We start from the raw sequence: 17231 nt of genomic DNA on the forward strand, positions 1-17231 counted from the left end.
TGCCACGGCATCGCCAGCTTGGGCCTTCATATATGCTTCGATATATCTGCCGATAAGGAGAAAAAGAGTCAAGAAGACCACTGAATCGAAATAGGACATGCCTGACCCACTCCCTTCCATGGACCCGTCCGCTGGCATGGCTGATGTACGCGTTGCGGCAATGATGAGTTCTGCGATCGACGCAAAGTATGCGATGGATGTTCCAAAAGAGATTAGCATGTTCATACTGCCGAATCGATAAAATCTCTTGAAAATAGGAACTTGACTTCCCGGCCTCCACAGCGCGCGTAACTCCTTGTATGTGCGCCGGTGGAAAAGATTTGCGGCGAAAAAGTAAACGGGAGTGGCCATAATGCAATTAGCCCACTCTGCACGTGTAACCCCCGCGCGCTCTGCCATGAGATATTTATACCCCGAATTGTCATGGGGGACGAGATTCATGTAGACAATACCGATGATAAAGGCAGGAATAGCCACCACAGCAGATAAGCCAACGCGATATAGGATATGGCGCTGTTCTCGTGCCACCATCTTTCTGGACCGCTCTTCGAGGGTTGGGGGGTGGTGAACCGAGACTTCGAAAGAAGGATCAGTGTCCTTCACTGCTGATAACAATGTCCTCACTGTGAAGTGCGGTGGGTTTGGAGTGTATGACACCGTCAAGATAGGATCTTTCAAAGTTGGCATGGTCTCGATGGTCACCGACTTCACGCGCTTCATTGCCTGTACGACGCGATCGGGACACCGCCCGCAATGCATCCCGTCAATGCGAACTGGAATCGTGCGGTCTGAACCTGTCTCGGGGTGGGACTCAGCGGTAGACAACGTGTCGAGTCTGGCGCCGTAGCCAACCCCTTCAATGGTGGTGGAGATGTCGTCGACATGATCCTTGCCTGCAAAGTAAACTGAGGCAGCATGGTTGATTAGGCTCACGTCTGCTTTCGAGACGTAATCCAAGTCTTGAAGAGCCCTTGTGATGTTCCCGATGCAGGAACTGCAAGTCATGCCGTCTATAGCGTACGTCGCATGCCACAAGTCGGCAAGGGCGCTTTTGTTGGGTGGTCGAGATGCAAAGTATTCTTGAACCGCGTCAAGGGACGCCGAGTAACCAACATCTTCAATCGCATCGATAATCTCTTTGACACGATGTTGCACGTCTTCCCCATCAAATATCACTACGGCGCTGTGAGTGATGAGACTAACATCGGCCGATCGAACCCAGACACGCTCGTTGAGTGCTCCGGTGATGGCACCGACACATGAGCTACAGGTCATGCCTTCCACCACAAAGTTGGCTTTGGACTGCTTGGGTACGTCTGGGAGATGGTCGACAACAAGGGAAAAACTCTCAACCTCTTCTGTCGCACATTTCGAACTCGGCTGACATTGTTGGCAGTGCTCGAGGTGGCGGCTTCTCTTGTCCGCGTCGACCTCGGCGATATGGGAACGCCATCGGGAAAGAGCGTATTCAAATGATGGCGGCTCCAGACCTTGGTGCAAGTTGGATGGCAGGTCTCTTTGCGACGAGGTTGGATCTGGGACAAGGTCAAAGATGTCATAACCGGCATCATCGAGAGCTTGGGCGATGGTGGTGATGTCAAGCGAGCGTGAATGCCTCACTGTGACCGTGTGCGAGACAATTGACACCTGGACAGAATCCGGCGCAGGTCGCAGCCTGGAAAAGATGGATTCGATGTGCGACGCGCAGGTCGGGCAGTGCAGGTTGGAGATGAGAAAGGTGGTCTGCATCAGTAGACCACCCAAGGGGTTTCGGCGACCCAGGTACTTCATCTTTGAATTGTGAGGAGATTGGCACGTCTGGAAGAACTGGACGAAGAATGGGATTCGACGAGTTGATGTGGCGGCCATATCGTTGGGTCTGGAGACCCTCTTATGTTTGCATATTGGGGTAGCCGGTTGCTCCCCCTCCTGGAGCCACATGCCGATGAGCGCTTTTCGCGTAAAGGTGACTCAAGCTCCTGGACACAGGGGACAGGCCGGCGTTAATATCGCACGCCCAGCTTGGGGAGTCGATCGTCGCCCAAGGGGCCTTGATGCTAACCATAATCACCAGTTGAAACGATTCTCCATCGCCCAAGCGCCGAAGGTCGTGAACCACACCCCGAAAAGATTCGAGCTTCAAAGCTCCCAAGGTCATCCATCACCAATTAGCGTTCATACTGCGTTTAGCTGCCGTATGTCAGAATCGAAACAAAGCTGACTAAAACTTGGGCGCATAAAGGCCTCAAGAAGATCCATGGCTGTAGCATTCTGGCCAAGAACAACCCTTTCCTACCCAACGGAACAACGCCCCTGTTTCTCATCCCTTCAATACTTGTGTTCTCAAGTAAGCGAATATACTCTCCTCTTTTCGGCCTGCCATCTGCAGCCTGTCTTGCACGCAATGATGGGCTTCATGAATCGCCAAAATCATATAAAGACGCAATGAGACCAACGAGCGCATCCCGTGAGTCAACACGTTTCCTGACATCCAGATCGTTCATTGACAGCGAACGTCTCCATCACATCAGTATGAGCCAAACATATCCTAACATACTCTACTCACCTTTGGTCTCTGCCTCCCGACGATTGCTCCAATCTCGCTCGCTTGGAGCTCGAAGAAACACGCGATGCGTGCGTGAGGCATTTGTGTCCACACCCTCTTCTGAAAATCATCCACCAGATCTTGCAGCAGCTCATTGCCCGGGTCGAGGATATGGAGGGGCTCGCTTTCGATATCTTCTTCTGCAAACTCTCGTGCCGCCGCCTGCACCATTTCGCTTTGACTCATTCCGTCCGCCCCGCGGAACGGCGTGCCGAAGAACACCAGCCCTCTGACCGCATCTAACACGCCGGGCCACTCCTTACTGTCGTGGTAGGCGTCGCATACAGCCTACTTCAGGATCAGCTAACGTTTCTCCTTTTGAATGCGAACCGACCTTTAGGACGATGAGCCCGCCGAAGCTATACGCAATAAATACTAACGGTCGATCCACGCAGCTCTTCTCCTATCAGTCCACTCCACGTCCAGAAGCTTATCTCTTTTTTACCTTTCGCTTCCATCTCAGTGAAAAAAGAAGCCTTGGTGCCACCGTCCGAGCCGATTGTTCTATCGCGTCCGGTCCGAATCAGTCCGATTTGTATCCGTACCGCATGATGCGTGCGTTTAGTATCACTACCGGTAGCATCTTCTCCTCTTGAAGCCAGTTGACCCAACGGTCCTCACCACCCTCACCGCGTTTCTTGCTCCTGGTGTCGCCGGGGTGCGCTCCGAGGCCGTGGACGGCGACGATACTGCAGCACGTTAGCGAGATGGAGCAGTCATGCCGGATAATGCGCTCACTCGATAATCGTCTTTCCATCTTGGTCCGGGCTCGGTGTCGGCTCCCGCAGCACCTTCAATCCCGTATCGTCGTCTGTGGTTGGTCGCACCTGCGGAGGTTAGTGCTTCAAGTAAAAATGTAAGGCTGAAGAAGATGGATGATACCATGATTGGTCCAACAATAGCACGCTTATACTTAAAAAAAGCAATCGTCGTCTGGTTGCGTAGGACGGATCTGTTCTCAGCAAACACTACTGCCTAGAAGGTACCTATTACTCGTCGACTTCGGCTTCGGCTTCAGCTTCAGCGCCGTGCAACCGCTTCCTTCTATCCCTGGAGGTGAGAAGTCTATCGAAGCCAGGTTAGAGGAATTGGTAATATGATTTCATTGCTGAAGGCCGTACCGCTTGGAGATCATCACTTGTGTTGTTGAACACCAAACAGATGGAACAAGAACACGACATTGGTATCGAAATCAGCTTCGTCCGGAAGGTATTTGTGAAAATGAGTGCAAGGCTGATTTCCTTCACGATGCATTCGCTTGCCGTAGCTTGAAGGGATCACTAAACAAGCAGCTGTGCCTTGAAAGCATTAACCTATTCCTTTCATCCTGTTCGTGATTTTCTGAGGAAACCGGTGGGTCTAAGGGTTGAATAGCCACTTGGCAATCGCGTTGTAAGGTTTGCAGAACGCTATCCAGAAATTCGCTTTCACGGGTGATGAAGACCAAAGGTGGCCGCTCAAGGGTTCTGGTGACGCCGTCGAGGAGGTTTACCGCCTGGCTGACCCGCGATTTGATAGACGAGACTTTTGACAACCTATGCTGCTTCGGTCCCCCCTCTAGCGCAACCATTTTTTCCATGCCGTCCAGGATCTCTAGCGCCTCTTCGAGATTTCGTTTTTCGGCCTGGCATTGGCAGATTTGCAATGAGCTGTTCTCCCGCCTTGCCCGAACGATTCGCTCTACGTTCGGGACCGACGTCTCGAGGAAGAATTGAGAATTGGAGCTCTGCGGTTGTGCTTTATTAAGGAGATCCATAATGCCGGACACTAAGCATCCATGCCCCAGTAATGAACTGCTCTTGGGGACTCGGTGACTTCGGGAAGGCGAAGAGGAGGATACGGGCGGAGGAAGGACGATGCATTTGAGAACGGTAGGAAAGCGGTTCTCGCATGCTCTATGAAATTGCCATCGATCAGATAAGAAAATTTCTGTAGACAAGAGGAGCGGGCTCACGAAGGAACAAACACCGGCGCAAGGTGATAAGCCGATTGAGTGGCTGCACTCTTAGGGCCATGTCGAATTTGGCATCATTGTGAGTAGCTCGTATCGATTATGTTGGACTTTTAGTAGATATCTCAACAATGGGAGACCATTAGTTGCGGGCATAAACAACTCCAAGGTTTAGGGCGTTATCGAGGATGCCACATCAGGGAATGCACTGTTACTTCTGAGATTTTCAGATGTTGCCAGTTTAGATGGCCAGGAGCCCCCGTCTGCAGCTTCTGGCCGGGCAGTAAGTGCCGCCGTAGAGAGGCTGATCTCTGTTGGAGCATTTCCCGGAGCGATCAGACTGTCCGGATCGTGTGCCGGAGGCTGCAGCACCGTCTGAGAAGATGTATTCACGATCGTGGGAGTGCAGCGGGTCCTGTGCTGATCTGCGACGGCGCCATGGCAGTCTGTTGACATGGGCAGACTCTGATTATCCATACCAGTGCTGTGGTCCCTGTTGGGAGCATGAACGACAAATTTCTTATAGCTGCGTGAAAGATTTGCAGGACTAATAGTACAAGCTGGGGAGATGCTCTCGGAAATCTCAATTAGCACGATGTTTCGGGCTATATGTCACATCCCCCAATATACCCGACTTCGTGCGTCAAGGCCAGAAGTCCAGTTCAGTGTCTGCGAGGTGACAGTAACCATATCAAACAGGGATGGAAAAGAAGGCGAAACGAGGGAGGGGCGCTGGAGCAATTACCTGAGCTTTATGCCCTAATTGCGCTGGGCACAGTACAATACCTGGTATTGTTACGGGGATTCTGTTTTCTCTTGCCGAATCTTGGTCCAAGATCGACCTGTCAATCCTGTAATGTGCGTTACACCTAGTCTAATTTTCGCTCAGCTTGTCACAAGATGGTTTATGATTCCTTTTCGTTGCCACCCAGCGAAATCCGGCAAAAGTTACTTCGAAAACGGCGGCAATGGAGGGCCCCGGCGCTGACACCGGTATTTTCCTTGCTTCATCTTAGCCCGACGCGATATGAAAAGCTCCATTCGGTGCTTTGGCTACGTCTCTATCTTTTCTGTCGTCTTTTGGTACTGTGAATGCATTGTCAACCGCGCTGAAGACTCCTGTGCCATAGTTCTCCTGCAGCTGGACAACTGAACTGGGCGTCTCCCCCACCGACAGCCGGTGATTGGCAGACATCAGTCTCGCAAGGATCGAGGAGACACTTGGAAGGTGCGGATTCGATCCTATCTCAAGTGAATATCTAGCCTCGAGCCTGCCCTGCTTGGATCCCATTCATCAAGCTCAACCATTACTTTTACTCTCATTTTCTATCAAAGTCATCCTTCCAAACATGGACCACTACAACCAAACAGCGGACAGGCCTTATGCCTCGCACGGCCAACCTAGGCTCGAGATCCCTCAGGCTGAGCAACAACTGCCATCTGTTCGGGAGGTATGTTGTCCCGACGACGAGTAACGTCGAGCTCTTACTGACATGATAACCAGGCCATCCCTCCTCCACGCGGGCACACTCTCGAGACCCACACTCAAGAGGTGCCATCCCACTCGAGGCCGGAAGCGGTGCCATATTTCAGCCCTCAATCCACCACGAGCATGAATGTGGCTAGCATCCCAACTCCGGTGTAACCGCACTTCAGCCCCATGGCGTATCCCACCTACCCAACAAGCCAAATGAAGATGAATGGACTTCTACCCTCTCCCACTGCAAACCCCGGCGGAATACGGCTCACCTTGGTCTACATCGTCCACATATGCCGATCCTGTTCCGATGAGTGCTGGACCAACTCTCCCAACTCAACCCCAACCCTACGCCATCAGCCAGTCCATGGTCCCCTCCGACACTCAAGAGCGCATCTACTCATCAACCTACTTCGTGAGCCGACGGGCCCATGACAGCCCGGGCACATACTCACGATGGAGGACGCCAGAAGTTCACGCGGCTCCCCGGTACAACCCATACCACATGTCAGACGGATCGTACAATCAGCCTGTGGACTTCAGCAGATACCCTCAGCCTTACGATCAAGATCGGAGTCCGCTGGGATACGACAGGCGACATCGATCCCTGGATACCTCTCCATACCTTACGAAGTACAGTCAACTGTTGTCCTACCCGATCATGGGCTATCGGACCCACGGCAATGGTCGACGATGCCGAGGCAACTTTCCGACGCCCATCACCGACATTCTTGGCCTATGGCTGCAAGAGCACTTGGATCATCCCTATCACAGTGATGAGCAGAAGCAAGATTTCATTCAGCGGACAGGTCTGACGGTCATTCAGGTGAGTTGCCAACATTCCCACTCTTGCACGGTCATTGTCTTGACAGTCTCGTGAGATTAACAACTGGTTTATCAACGCTCGCCGTCGGCAGCTGCCAGCCCTCAGAGAGGTACAAGACTATTCGAAGCCGGGCCTGAAGAAATTCTTCCCACTTAAAAAGTCCTGCCCAGCTTTTTTTTAGGAATGGACTCAGGACCTCGAGGCGGCAATAGGAGGTTTAAGTGGTACAGGGTTTGTGCTCGTCGAGTGCGTTCACCTCAGGATCAACGACATCAAGCTCTTGTGCGAGTAAGTCATACTCATCTGAGGGCCGAAACTGGTCAACTAGTCCAGGCATGGTGGTGGTGGCAATTGGCGGCCCGTGGTAGTGATCCTCCCACTATTTGTTTACCGCATCAAAAACCGGCTTGTGCCATGCTTTTGGCCAATTTCTCTTGGTGTGGGCAGTATATACAGCTTCGCTCCCCTACCTCAGGTCTTCTTTGTATAAACTGGCTACTTGTCGAGCGCTTCATACCACAGTATTGCACTTCCAATCGTGTACGCGGCCGATGCCCACTACAACGTTAAGTCACCCTGATATTCACACCAACTTGCCGAGCAGTAACCAAACGAAGCCGACAGTATCCATTCCACCGCGCCAATAAGGTTCCACAATCCAGCATGCCAGCCTATTACATGGGGTGCTGGCTTGTACCATTTCTCCTGCGTCTCGAGCAGTAATAGGATTCCTGAGAATACAAAGAGGACACTGCCAACCAGATATGACAACCAGTACACGCCCCAGAGCACCCCTTGACTCAGGTGGCCGTAGATCCCAGAAAGATCCAGGATGCCAGAAACATAGAAGACAGTTGCTCCGATAGCAAGCGAGATATTGGCGACGAGTCCAATCTCACGGATGTAGTGGGTGCGGAACTCATGCCAGCTTGGCCACCACCGCCACCTGCGCCGGAGCAGTGGGCCCGCGCTCTTGTCATTTCTCTGATGGTGATGCGTACAGCTCGAGGGGTCGACTTCGCAGAAAAGTTCCCGCACTGCCCAGCCAAAACAGCCCTTCTGGTTTTCGTTGACCGCTTCGAAAATCAGAAATACGGCCCCTACCTGGAACAGTGTTGCACCAACGAAAAACAACACGCCTCCTCCGATAGTAGTTTCTTTGCGAAACTCCGTACTTGGGTATGCTAGGGGGAGCCAGTAGAACAAGCTGGCTATGATAAAGATGAAACAGCCAACAGTGAAGAGAAAAGCGACCCAGAAGGAGATGTCCCAATACGGAAACTCAGTGAACATTCGCTTGACGCCTGTGAGGGATTTATGGAATTTGTTCTGGGCTAGCGGATGGTTTGGTGGGACTATGAGAGGGTGACGGCCTGGGATGTTCAGCGGGTAAGGACTTTAAGAAGGGGGCTGGCTTGCCTTTGCGGTTGTCGCGTGAGCGCCAGTGATATTGCACGTGGCTATCGCGATTCGACTCTTCATCCTCCGATTTGTTTTCGATCTTATCGAAGCGTGCATGTGTTGCGTTGAACCCAGGAATCGAGCCTGCTACGGAACTGAAATTGAGTCGAAGACCATTCTGCTCGAGATGTTGGCGGCGCTCGTCGGGAACATACTTGCTCCGACTCTGAGGCATATTTCAATTGTTCTTGCCCTGTAAAAGGTTGTGCGTTGTCAAGAGAAGTCTTGCTTCAAAGGTCCTATTGCTCCTTGGTCTGCTGCCGATTAGCCACCAGAAGATGACATGTAAGGGAGTTCGGTCCATTGAAAGCTTATTACGTAGTAACGGAACAAGCGGGAATTCGTCCTGCATGACGCCTGGGGTGACATTCGGTGTAAGCCGCAGTGATTGGTGGAAACAAAGAACTCGTAACTTATGATGCGAGAGAAGATGGCAACAGCAGAAGCCATCAGCACGGGCCAGGAAGGCTCACGCGACCATTCACACTCCCAAAAGGCTTTCGAAAACACTGCAACCTATTTGAACGCGGACCCGACCACCCCAACGCGTCCGATCACCTTCGACGCGTCAACTCCGCCGACCCAACGACACTCGTTACGAGCGAGACAACCAACCGGACGTGTCCTGAACATTGACGAAGGGAGCGACGAAGCCGGGGAGGGGGATGGAGAACAGACGGACACTCGTCAAAAGACAAACGGCAAGCGCGGTCGCCCGCCAAAGTTGGCGAAGACGCAACCGGGAGTAGATGGGCATCGAGGACTCTGTGCAGCTTAGACAGTGCTTTCCGATAGGCGAGTCATCAAGGCGAGCGGAATATCCAGAACACAATTATTCTCGCTGGCAGAATTCTCACTCTCAATATTTCCAGGGAAGATATCGAAGGTCCGTCTCCCAGTTCCAAAAGTATTCATATTCAAGGTGCTGCATCGCGAACCACTGCAGGGCCATGTGCATACTGCGTGCTACCCAATGGATTGGTCCGTCTAACATCTGTAATGGATCTTCCAGAGTGGCGTTTTGGTCATCAGCTCCCGTGCTTCGATCGTGTCCGGTTTTCATACCCGAGCCTTCGACCGTTTCTTTGACATACTGAAAATCTTGCGCCAGCTTATCAACTATAGAGCGGATCGACTTCCAGGGCGATTGGCTTCACTTGCGCGCTTCGGCGGACGGGTGCTTGCCGGATGATTCATACTCGTCCACTAGTTCCAGGAGCTCCCTGAGTGTCTCTTCTATGCCTTGTATTCTCACGTCGACATCCGACATCGTAAGGGAGTGAGGGTTCGAACCTTTCGCGGTGTTAAGAGTGGAGTGATGTTAAAGATTTGACGTGGTCTCTGGTGTTGATTTCTGTGACACGTGGTTGCTGGTAGAACAGAGGTCGTCTTGGCATGCACAGGCCACAACCCGGAGGATCTTTAAGCGTGCGAAAGCTAATGATTCGCAACGATCGCTGTGGTGCCCGGCAAACCATCGGTAAAAGTTGGGGCGCACGGGCCACAACCCCGTCGAGGTAGTTATGGCCCGTGCACGCCCTGGCCAAAGGACAACTAATTGTCTCACTGTGAATCCGGCGAGTAGTTTAAAGGGAGAAGCATCTTCTAAGGTGGTCATCTATCATTCCATATTCATCCATATCCAAAGGACACAACATCTTTTAGAAGGATCTACTTACGCAGTTCCAAGTTATCGTGAAGTAATTCAACATTCTTTAATCAACAGTGTCACCAATCTAAGTGATCCCCACGCAGGCGAAGTGCCAACAAGATATCCCTACGCTGTATTGTGACTCTCCTAGCATGGATGGCACATGAATTCGTATCTTCAAAGAGTGTGATAAGGTACGCTTCAGTAGTTCCCTGAAGGGCACCATTCCTACATGATTGGAATCTAAAATTGTGCCTTAGATTCCTTTTCGTCCTTTGTTGCGGGGTGGTCTCTGTTTCGGGACTTCAATCTGACATTGAAGCGTTTTTTGCTACAGTGAACCGGGCCATTTCTCATCAATTTATTCCTCATAGCAAACCGAAGACTTTTCGGGACCATGAAATTGGTCAGCCGGCAACATATATCAACGCTCAATTCAACACCACATGCTTTGACAACTGTGATGCTGCATCACAAATGTCCCACGAAGTCCACAGTCCAAGGTGCGCTGTGGACGCTCACCCAGGAGAGGGTATCTCATGGCCGTGGTGGCCGTCGTCTCAGCCCGGCTGGCCACTAGCAGCCTGGTCTTCTCAAGCATGAAAATGGAGTTCCTTCATGGACAGTAACACTTTACTCTAAGAGTTTGCCGCCGTAACTACGTCTAGATCGAGAGCCAGTACCACCCAGTAGCAGCCCCTGTTTCGCCTCACGTCTGATCTTCAACGTCGGCGGTCTCGTTTAAAAGAAAGACACTCCCTGAGCTTGCTGCGTGCTCACCAAACAATTCTCCAGTAGAAGCTCGTGCTACGACGCAAGATGGTGTCGCAATGCATGCAAGTCTTGCAGTGCGCCCTGGTCCTTTTGTTGTTGCAACCGCAGAAAACACTTGCGGCGCTTCGTTCGTACAATCTTACCTTGAATGCCGGCACGCGAGCTCCAGGTCAGTAGCAAACCGAGATTACCTTTCCCAATTCTTTCTGACAAAACATCGCAGATGGAGTGAAGCGCGAAGTCTACCTTGTCAACGGTCAACAGCCTGGTCCCTTAACTGAGGCTGACGAGGGTGACGACCTAGAAATCTTTGTACAGAACGATTTGCCGGTCGAGCAAACCATTCATTGGCATGGTTTGTCGCCCCTCCCGTGCGAATCTTGCTCGAGCGAATCTGGGAAAGGCGCTGACCAAGACGTCTTGTGCAGGTCTTCTTCAACGTGGTACCCCGGACATGGACGGCGTTCCTGGTATCACTCAGGTGTGTTGATGTACCAGTTGCTGCCAGCTGTCAAGATGCTCATGTGTGCTAGTTTCCCATCCCGCCAGGAGGCAATTTTACCTACCGCTTCTCCACAGGTACTGAGTACGGCGCTTACTGGAATCATTCTCATTTTCGAGCTTACTACGATGACGCTGTTCGCGGCCCACTTCTCATACATCCCTCACCATCACGCCGCCGTCCATTCGAGAGCCTCGCTCAAGACAGCAAAGAGCTAGATACAATGCTCCGTGTAGAGCGAGCTGCCACGCCGCTTCTGTTGGCCGACTGGTATCATAGACTCTCAGATGTTATCTACGATGAATACTTCAAAACCGGAGCCTTCCCTCAGTGTGTCGACAGTCTTCTGGCCAATGGGTACGGGTGAGTTCAGTGCTTGCCCGAAAGCGTCCTTCAAGCCAATCCGGGACTGGGAATAGAGTCCTTCCTCGCCAACGATCCACATGATCCTGTCAATCCGATGTCGACACCGCCGGCTGCTGGCGTTTCTGGCATGTCAATGGACTCAACTTCGAGCAGCGAAATGCCAATGGAGACAGTCTCATCATCCCCTATGTCGATGGACTGCTCCATGACCATGCGTGTACGGCAACGATCGGAACATATGTCGATGACGGGAGATTCTGCAACCGCTGAGATGAACACTCTTTCGGCAACTAGCACTGATATGGCCCCGGCGGCTAGCATGTCCAGCATGCCCGACATGATGTCCACTCTCGGTCCTAAAGGTTGCAGTCCACCCATGATGTTCAAGCCAGGCTTTGATAAAAGGTTCCCTCCCACCAGAGACCTGCACCAACACTACGTCAGAGCAGTTGGTGTTAAATGCCGATGCTTCTCAAGGGTGGACGGCTTTCCATTTGGTCAACGCCGGTGCTGTAAGTAGGCTGAGTGTCTCACTTAATGGCCACTCTTTCATTGTTTACGCTGCAGACGGACTATATGTGAAGACACAAAAGGCCGAGGTCGGTTCTGGCACGCTTATATTGACTTTCTGTTCTGACGATGACAAGTTATACACATCATAGTAGGCCAGCGTTATTCGGTAATGGTGAGACTGGATCAGATGCCGGGCAACTACAATCTGCGATTCGCTTCGTATCCCTACGGAGATATGCAACAGGTCATTGAAGGTCAGGCAATACTGTCATATCAGGTAAGGCGATTCAATTCCAGCCCTTAGCGAAGAGTTGTACTAACTCACGGCAGGTCAATGGCCAAAATGCCACCAATTTGGCCACGATGGATAATCCTGCCTTGCCTTGGGCGCTTGTGAATGGGTCTGCAAAACTCACTGCTGCTGAGCTGGACGAACAGACGCTTGCGCCATTTGACAGCAGTGGCCCTCCCAGCGGACCATCTGCCGTCACAAAACTATTTGCTATCAATCAAACCGACGTCGTCACCTGGGTCATCGACGGTCAGCCCTTCTCAGAACCGTCCAGACCAATCATTTACGGCAATACTTCTGACGGCTGGGAAGCAGCTACAAGTCTGCACTTACCCGGTAACTCAACAATTGATCTGATCATGCACGTCGCAAACGATTCGATGGATACGGTGAGTTGAATCTTTTAGAATGGCAAATCCATGAGTCATAGCTGACACTGAATCTCAATAGATGGGACATCCGATACACCTGCATGGTCATAAATTCTAGTTTTCGGGATCAGGTACCGGAATGTTTCCGTATCGTTCTGTCACGGAGGCGCCATCAAACATTCTTAATCTGCAAAATCCCCCTTATCGAGATACGATCGATCTGCCACCGTCCGGGTGGGCCGTTATCAGGTGTGCCACATAGTGTTCGGGCGTAGTTCATTCATTGCTAATGTGTCACAGATATGTCATCGACAATCCAGGGGCGTGGTTTCTCCACTGCTATGTGCAATGGCACCTTGTGGTAAGTGTATTCAAGGAACATCTGAACTCAGAGGCTGACCGTTTGATTCAATGCAGAGCGGGATGGCAGTAGTGCTTATTGAAGGTCAGGAGCGGCTTGGACAACTATTGGGATCGATTGAGTCCGCCGCCAATTATCCAAATGCAACGGCTCCAGCTAGTGTGGGAACGTCCCTTGCCAGGACAAACGTAATGCGCAGCGTCCCGCTTCCAGCCATATTGTGCGCGACACAATTCGGCCACATGCTTTATTAGCAACGCTACGAACGGGATACGCTACTACGGTGCGAGAGACGAGCATAGCAAAGAGCACTGCCTAATGCCTGGTACTGAGTGTGTCTAGACGAGAGGATAATTTTTTCGATATAGATTAGCGGGGCTGTTCGGTTGACTTTTGCAGTAATGTCTATGGAGTAGTGCTGGTTTCGAACAGATCGCGAACAGAATCACTCAATGCCTTGGTAGCCCGAGTTGCCGTGTTTCCGCAGTTCTGTCAGGTCAGACTGTTTTCAATACTAACTCATCACTCGAGAAAGCAAATCGCCTCCGATGCGGGTAATGTCTGATCATTCGAACTCCGGCCTCGAAGTCGGTAGTGCTCTGCTGCTCGTTACTACCGGCGTGCTGCACAGCTGATGCTGATGGCTACCCGTCCAAAATCAGAGCGGTACGGTAGACAGAGGATTTGCAAGGAGGAACGAAGGCACAGAACACGTAGAAGTCTCGTCGTGCTGGACACGCCAGTAGCGACGGTTTCTACTGGAACGTTTGTCAAATCTTTGTATGGTGTTGAATCTTGCTATTTCGTACGGCCAGTGTTGCGCATCTTTCTGCTGAGAGTTGTATCCCCACACATTTCTTCCTTCTGATGAAGCCGGACGGCTGTCTGATCAGTACTGTAGTCTGCCTTGTCACGCAATAGCCTCTGTCCTTAGATGCCGTTTCCCCTGTGGAGACCGAGGTTCGGTGGAACGATGTTCACCCGTATGATATGGATCGAAAGAATCGGAATGACCAGCCTTAATCTTTGCTTGATAAATTATGAGCAGAATAGGACATGAAACCTGTGGAGAGTACCGCTGTGACGCCTGGTGTTCCATTTGATTTGCTTCGCTGATATACCAGGCTTCCCAAAGGTCTGGAGGTGTATCTAGAAGAATCGGGCCGAAGTTCTGTCGGGCTATCCGAGCACCGCCGTCTCCTTCATCAAGCACAGGCCTCTTTGATTCCTTCGTTGATCAACCACCAGTTGATAGGAAACCCCGTCCAGTGACCGAAGAACATGCCGATCTGAGCCACGATACGTCAGCATGACTTTCAACAAGAAGGATAAGATCGAGACTGTAGACTCACCTGCATCATGAACCAATACGTCCCAGTGTTCATCCCCAACTTCTGATCGAAGATCAAAAGGTCGAAGATGGCCATCCATCCAAAGAGACCGATCTCGAAGAAGGTAAGCGACAGGAAATCTGCCTTTACGGAGCGGACGATGGTTTTCCACCCGTAGTCCCCAGCCATTGGAGCGATGGAAAAGTACTGGAAGACGATGCCAAAGGCGAGTGCGAGTACGAAATCTGAGCAAAAAGCAAGAGTGTCAGCGGATAATGGTAGGTTAGAAACCGGAGGAGGTGCCGACTTACCGACGACGAAGGCGGCGAAGAGCATACTCCTACCGATCGTGAGGCCTAACGCATCGACCAGCCACTCCCCGACTATGTCGCCGAGAACGCAGCCAGCACCGCAATGGCAGGTTGCGATGGTGACGGTGGCGAATATTGGCCGGTCCGCGCCCATGTTGTGATGGTGCTGGTGGGCTGCTCCACTGTCCTCTGGAGCGTGGCCGTCGTGTTCATTTGTCATATTAGCACTTTGGTGACCAGTATGGTCGTCTGTGTACGTCCCACTTCCATTCGACCGCAGTTCAGCGCCTGTATTCGCTTCGCTAGGGCCCATCCGATGATGCGAGTGTAGGAGCGGGTCTTCTTCGCCCGCTTGGGCTTCATCCCCGAATCTCTTTACCTTTTTTGGTACCTCCGGCCTTCCGTACTTGACATATGTCCACACAGTGATCGGCCACAGGTAGAGTGCGTTGATGATGTAGACTGGGATCCTACAGCCCAAGAGCACGTTCTCAGTCAGTCTGCGACCATTTTATGGAGAAAGGGCTACAAGATACGAGACAGAGCCACTTACATGATCGCCATCATGGACCCCCATCCTCGACGGTAGACAATGTCGAAGGTAAGCCATAGGGATGCGAGTACGGCAATGCCAAGAGAGATCCATGAAATGACGACGAGTGGCAGCGGGGGCGTGTAGGTTGAGGAAGGCATGTTCGCGGCCTCCATCTTAGCAGTGTAGCTTGCCTGGCGAACCGGTGTGGACGGTTGGTCGAGTGAACGATTGCGAATGAGAGCAGCGGCAAGCAGCGGGCGCGGTCGTTGCACCAAGAATCGGTTCTAATGGGTTTTAATCGCGGCGTGGAAACGTATTTGTCGGTAGTTGTAGTGCAGTTGCGCTGAAGAAGAGGTTAATTTCGTTGGCGCAGTGGTGAGATGTCGCTTTACCAGAGGGTCAAAGATAGTACAGGCACTCTGACGCGAGCAGATTGGAAGAGGTGATGTAGCAGAGTATCAGAACCCGTCCTTTGGTGATGACATCAGGTCTTTCGCTGGTCATCTCTGTCACCTTATAGCTCGTCAAGGAAAGAGGAGTCGCCCCAAACACGCACAAATAGAGCAAAAGGGCCCACTAAGTTAGGATGCTCCAGCCCGCCTACGCTATCTCCACCCCGCTAGCCCGTCTGCCTTTCTCTGCTGTCCTCTTCTGGCGTGCTTCTGTCCTGTTTTCGCGCCCTGTCAGTAGTGTACTGTGTAAGTTGCTGCTATCCTGCTGAGCAGAAGCTTGTCGCTTGCTGAGGAATGTCGGCGCCCCTCACAGACCACGAGAATCGATTCACTGAACATGAATCACAATCACGGCTCCCGCTGCAGTTGAACGAGGCACCAATCAATAGCCCCACCTTGATGAGTATGACGCGTAAGCCTCCTCAAATCAAATGTTGAGTGCTCAAATGCAGGAACACGATACGGACTTTGCGGATTGTTGTCACAATGAGCTTGTACAGTCCGAGTTTGGTTTCTGAAATGCAGTAACCACAACTGAGCAGCGTTTTGCGAATGATGCGGTAAATTGCATTTCCCTTCAAGAGATCTCCATGTTGGGTTCTGAGGGGTGAAGCTAGCGAATGCGGGTATGCATTGATGATAATTGTGCTGCTTAGCTTCTACCACAGAGAGCAGAAGAACTACTCGCTATATGCTTCCCGGATGCATCTAGGCAGACGCTGATCTCGCTAGGCACCAAGCCAGATCATTAGGCAGCCCTAGGCTACGGTGTCTGCCTGTCAGGAGAAACACTTCAGGTGAGAGATGTCTGCAACCATCCAACACTCCCACTCAGACTCTCTGACATGACTCTTCCAGTACACAGACTCTCACTATCCCTCGGACGTTGTCATCTCTTTCAGGCCAATCTGTTGTACGAATCGTTGAGACTTTATCCGTGACAATGGTTTGGTCAATCCATCAGCGATCATGTTGTCTGTGGATATTTACTTGACCACAGCAGAGCCTTCGGTAACTCGTTCTCGGATATAGTGGTATCGGTTCTCGATATGCTTTGTCTTGTTGTAGAAGACGGGGTTTTCAGTGAGTGTAATCGCCCCCTGATTGTCGGCGTAAAGCATTGGTTTGATCTTGATACCAAGATTCGTTTGTGGAGGTGTAGACGGTGTAGAAAAATCTACTTCATTTAGTAGCTTCCGAAGCCACGTGGCCTCCGTTCTTGCTGTGCTCATTGCTATATACTCAGCTTCGCATGTCGATAGTGCGACACTAGGTTGTTTCCTGGACGCCCAGGTAATAGGTCCTCCAGCCAGCATAAAGACGAAGCCCGCTCGACGATCTCGATCACCGACGTAGTCGGCATCCGAATAACCGACTAATTCGTTCCCCTGTCTCGCGTTTCTGCTGTATTCGATCCCTAGGTTCAATGTACCCCTAAGGTATCGAAATATA

The 17231-nt window shown here is 51.6% G+C and overlaps 9 protein-coding genes across 9 annotated transcripts; 5 read left to right on the forward strand and 4 right to left on the reverse strand.

Annotated features, from left to right (window-relative positions):
* PV06_11168 (uncharacterized protein) lies at positions 1-1941 on the reverse strand (the record flags this gene model as incomplete). Its single annotated transcript, XM_016412796.1, has 1 exon — positions 1-1941. A coding segment is annotated over one exon (1941 nt), but the record flags the coding sequence as incomplete, so codon positions are not given.
* A 531-nt stretch (positions 1942-2472) lies between these two features.
* Positions 2473-4818, reverse strand: PV06_11169 (uncharacterized protein; the record flags this gene model as incomplete). Its single annotated transcript, XM_016412797.1, has 7 exons — positions 4560-4818; positions 4098-4500; positions 3344-3432; positions 3151-3294; positions 2986-3109; positions 2567-2893; positions 2473-2517 (listed from the first exon to the last, which is right to left on the reverse strand). The coding sequence occupies exons 2-7, from the start codon at positions 4359-4361 to the stop codon at positions 2473-2475; spliced, it is 993 nt and encodes a 330-aa protein (XP_016256797.1). The 5' UTR covers positions 4362-4500; positions 4560-4818.
* An 810-nt stretch (positions 4819-5628) lies between these two features.
* On the reverse strand, positions 5629-9670 carry PV06_11170 (uncharacterized protein). The gene is made up of 2 exons (XM_016412798.1): positions 8279-9670; positions 5629-8232 (listed from the first exon to the last, which is right to left on the reverse strand). The coding sequence occupies exons 1-2, from the start codon at positions 8493-8495 to the stop codon at positions 7418-7420; spliced, it is 1032 nt and encodes a 343-aa protein (XP_016256798.1). The 5' UTR covers positions 8496-9670; the 3' UTR covers positions 5629-7417.
* On the forward strand, positions 5906-6201 carry PV06_11171 (uncharacterized protein; the record flags this gene model as incomplete). Its single annotated transcript, XM_016412799.1, has 2 exons — positions 5906-6007; positions 6061-6201. The coding sequence occupies 2 exons, from the start codon at positions 5906-5908 to the stop codon at positions 6199-6201; spliced, it is 243 nt and encodes an 80-aa protein (XP_016256799.1).
* PV06_11172 (uncharacterized protein) lies at positions 6257-7207 on the forward strand (the record flags this gene model as incomplete). Its single annotated transcript, XM_016412800.1, has 2 exons — positions 6257-6859; positions 6906-7207. 2 exons carry the CDS (start codon positions 6257-6259, stop codon positions 7038-7040), a joined length of 738 nt encoding a protein of 245 aa, XP_016256800.1. The 3' UTR covers positions 7041-7207.
* PV06_11173 (uncharacterized protein) lies at positions 8642-9491 on the forward strand. Its single transcript, XM_016412801.1, has one exon. The coding sequence runs from the start codon at positions 8736-8738 to the stop codon at positions 9096-9098; it is 363 nt and encodes a 120-aa protein (XP_016256801.1). The 5' UTR covers positions 8642-8735; the 3' UTR covers positions 9099-9491.
* A 1120-nt stretch (positions 9671-10790) lies between the features above and the next one.
* PV06_11174 (uncharacterized protein) lies at positions 10791-11614 on the forward strand (the record flags this gene model as incomplete). Its single annotated transcript, XM_016412802.1, has 4 exons — positions 10791-10914; positions 10969-11100; positions 11174-11226; positions 11279-11614. 4 exons carry the CDS (start codon positions 10791-10793, stop codon positions 11612-11614), a joined length of 645 nt encoding a protein of 214 aa, XP_016256802.1.
* A 210-nt stretch (positions 11615-11824) lies between these two features.
* On the forward strand, positions 11825-13404 carry PV06_11175 (uncharacterized protein; the record flags this gene model as incomplete). Its single annotated transcript, XM_016412803.1, has 6 exons — positions 11825-12125; positions 12276-12403; positions 12457-12807; positions 12908-13038; positions 13090-13150; positions 13207-13404. The coding sequence occupies 6 exons, from the start codon at positions 11825-11827 to the stop codon at positions 13402-13404; spliced, it is 1170 nt and encodes a 389-aa protein (XP_016256803.1).
* A 951-nt stretch (positions 13405-14355) lies between these two features.
* On the reverse strand, positions 14356-15500 carry PV06_11176 (uncharacterized protein; the record flags this gene model as incomplete). The annotated part of the gene is made up of 4 exons (XM_016412804.1): positions 14356-14439; positions 14503-14726; positions 14793-15262; positions 15346-15500. The coding sequence occupies 4 exons, from the start codon at positions 15498-15500 to the stop codon at positions 14356-14358; spliced, it is 933 nt and encodes a 310-aa protein (XP_016256804.1).
* Between the last annotated feature and the right edge of the window lie 1731 nt (positions 15501-17231).

The sequence above is a fragment of the Exophiala oligosperma genome, assembly GCF_000835515.1.
Source record: "Exophiala oligosperma strain CBS 72588 unplaced genomic scaffold supercont1.21, whole genome shotgun sequence".
In the NCBI taxonomy this organism is placed as follows: domain Eukaryota; kingdom Fungi; phylum Ascomycota; class Eurotiomycetes; order Chaetothyriales; family Herpotrichiellaceae; genus Exophiala; species Exophiala oligosperma.

Bases quoted from the DNA above. Each gene is read 5' to 3' on its own strand.
- PV06_11170 (XM_016412798.1), bottom strand. From the start codon at position 8,495: ATGCCTCAGAGTCGGAGCAAGTATGTTCCCGACGAGCGCCGCCAACAT. The intron at 8,233-8,278 runs GCAAGCCAGCCC...TGAACATCCCAG, and splicing joins CTCACGCGACAACCGCAAAG to GCCGTCACCCTCTCATAGTC.
- PV06_11173 (XM_016412801.1), top strand. From the start codon at position 8,736: ATGATGCGAGAGAAGATGGCAACAGCAGAAGCCATCAGCACGGGCCAG.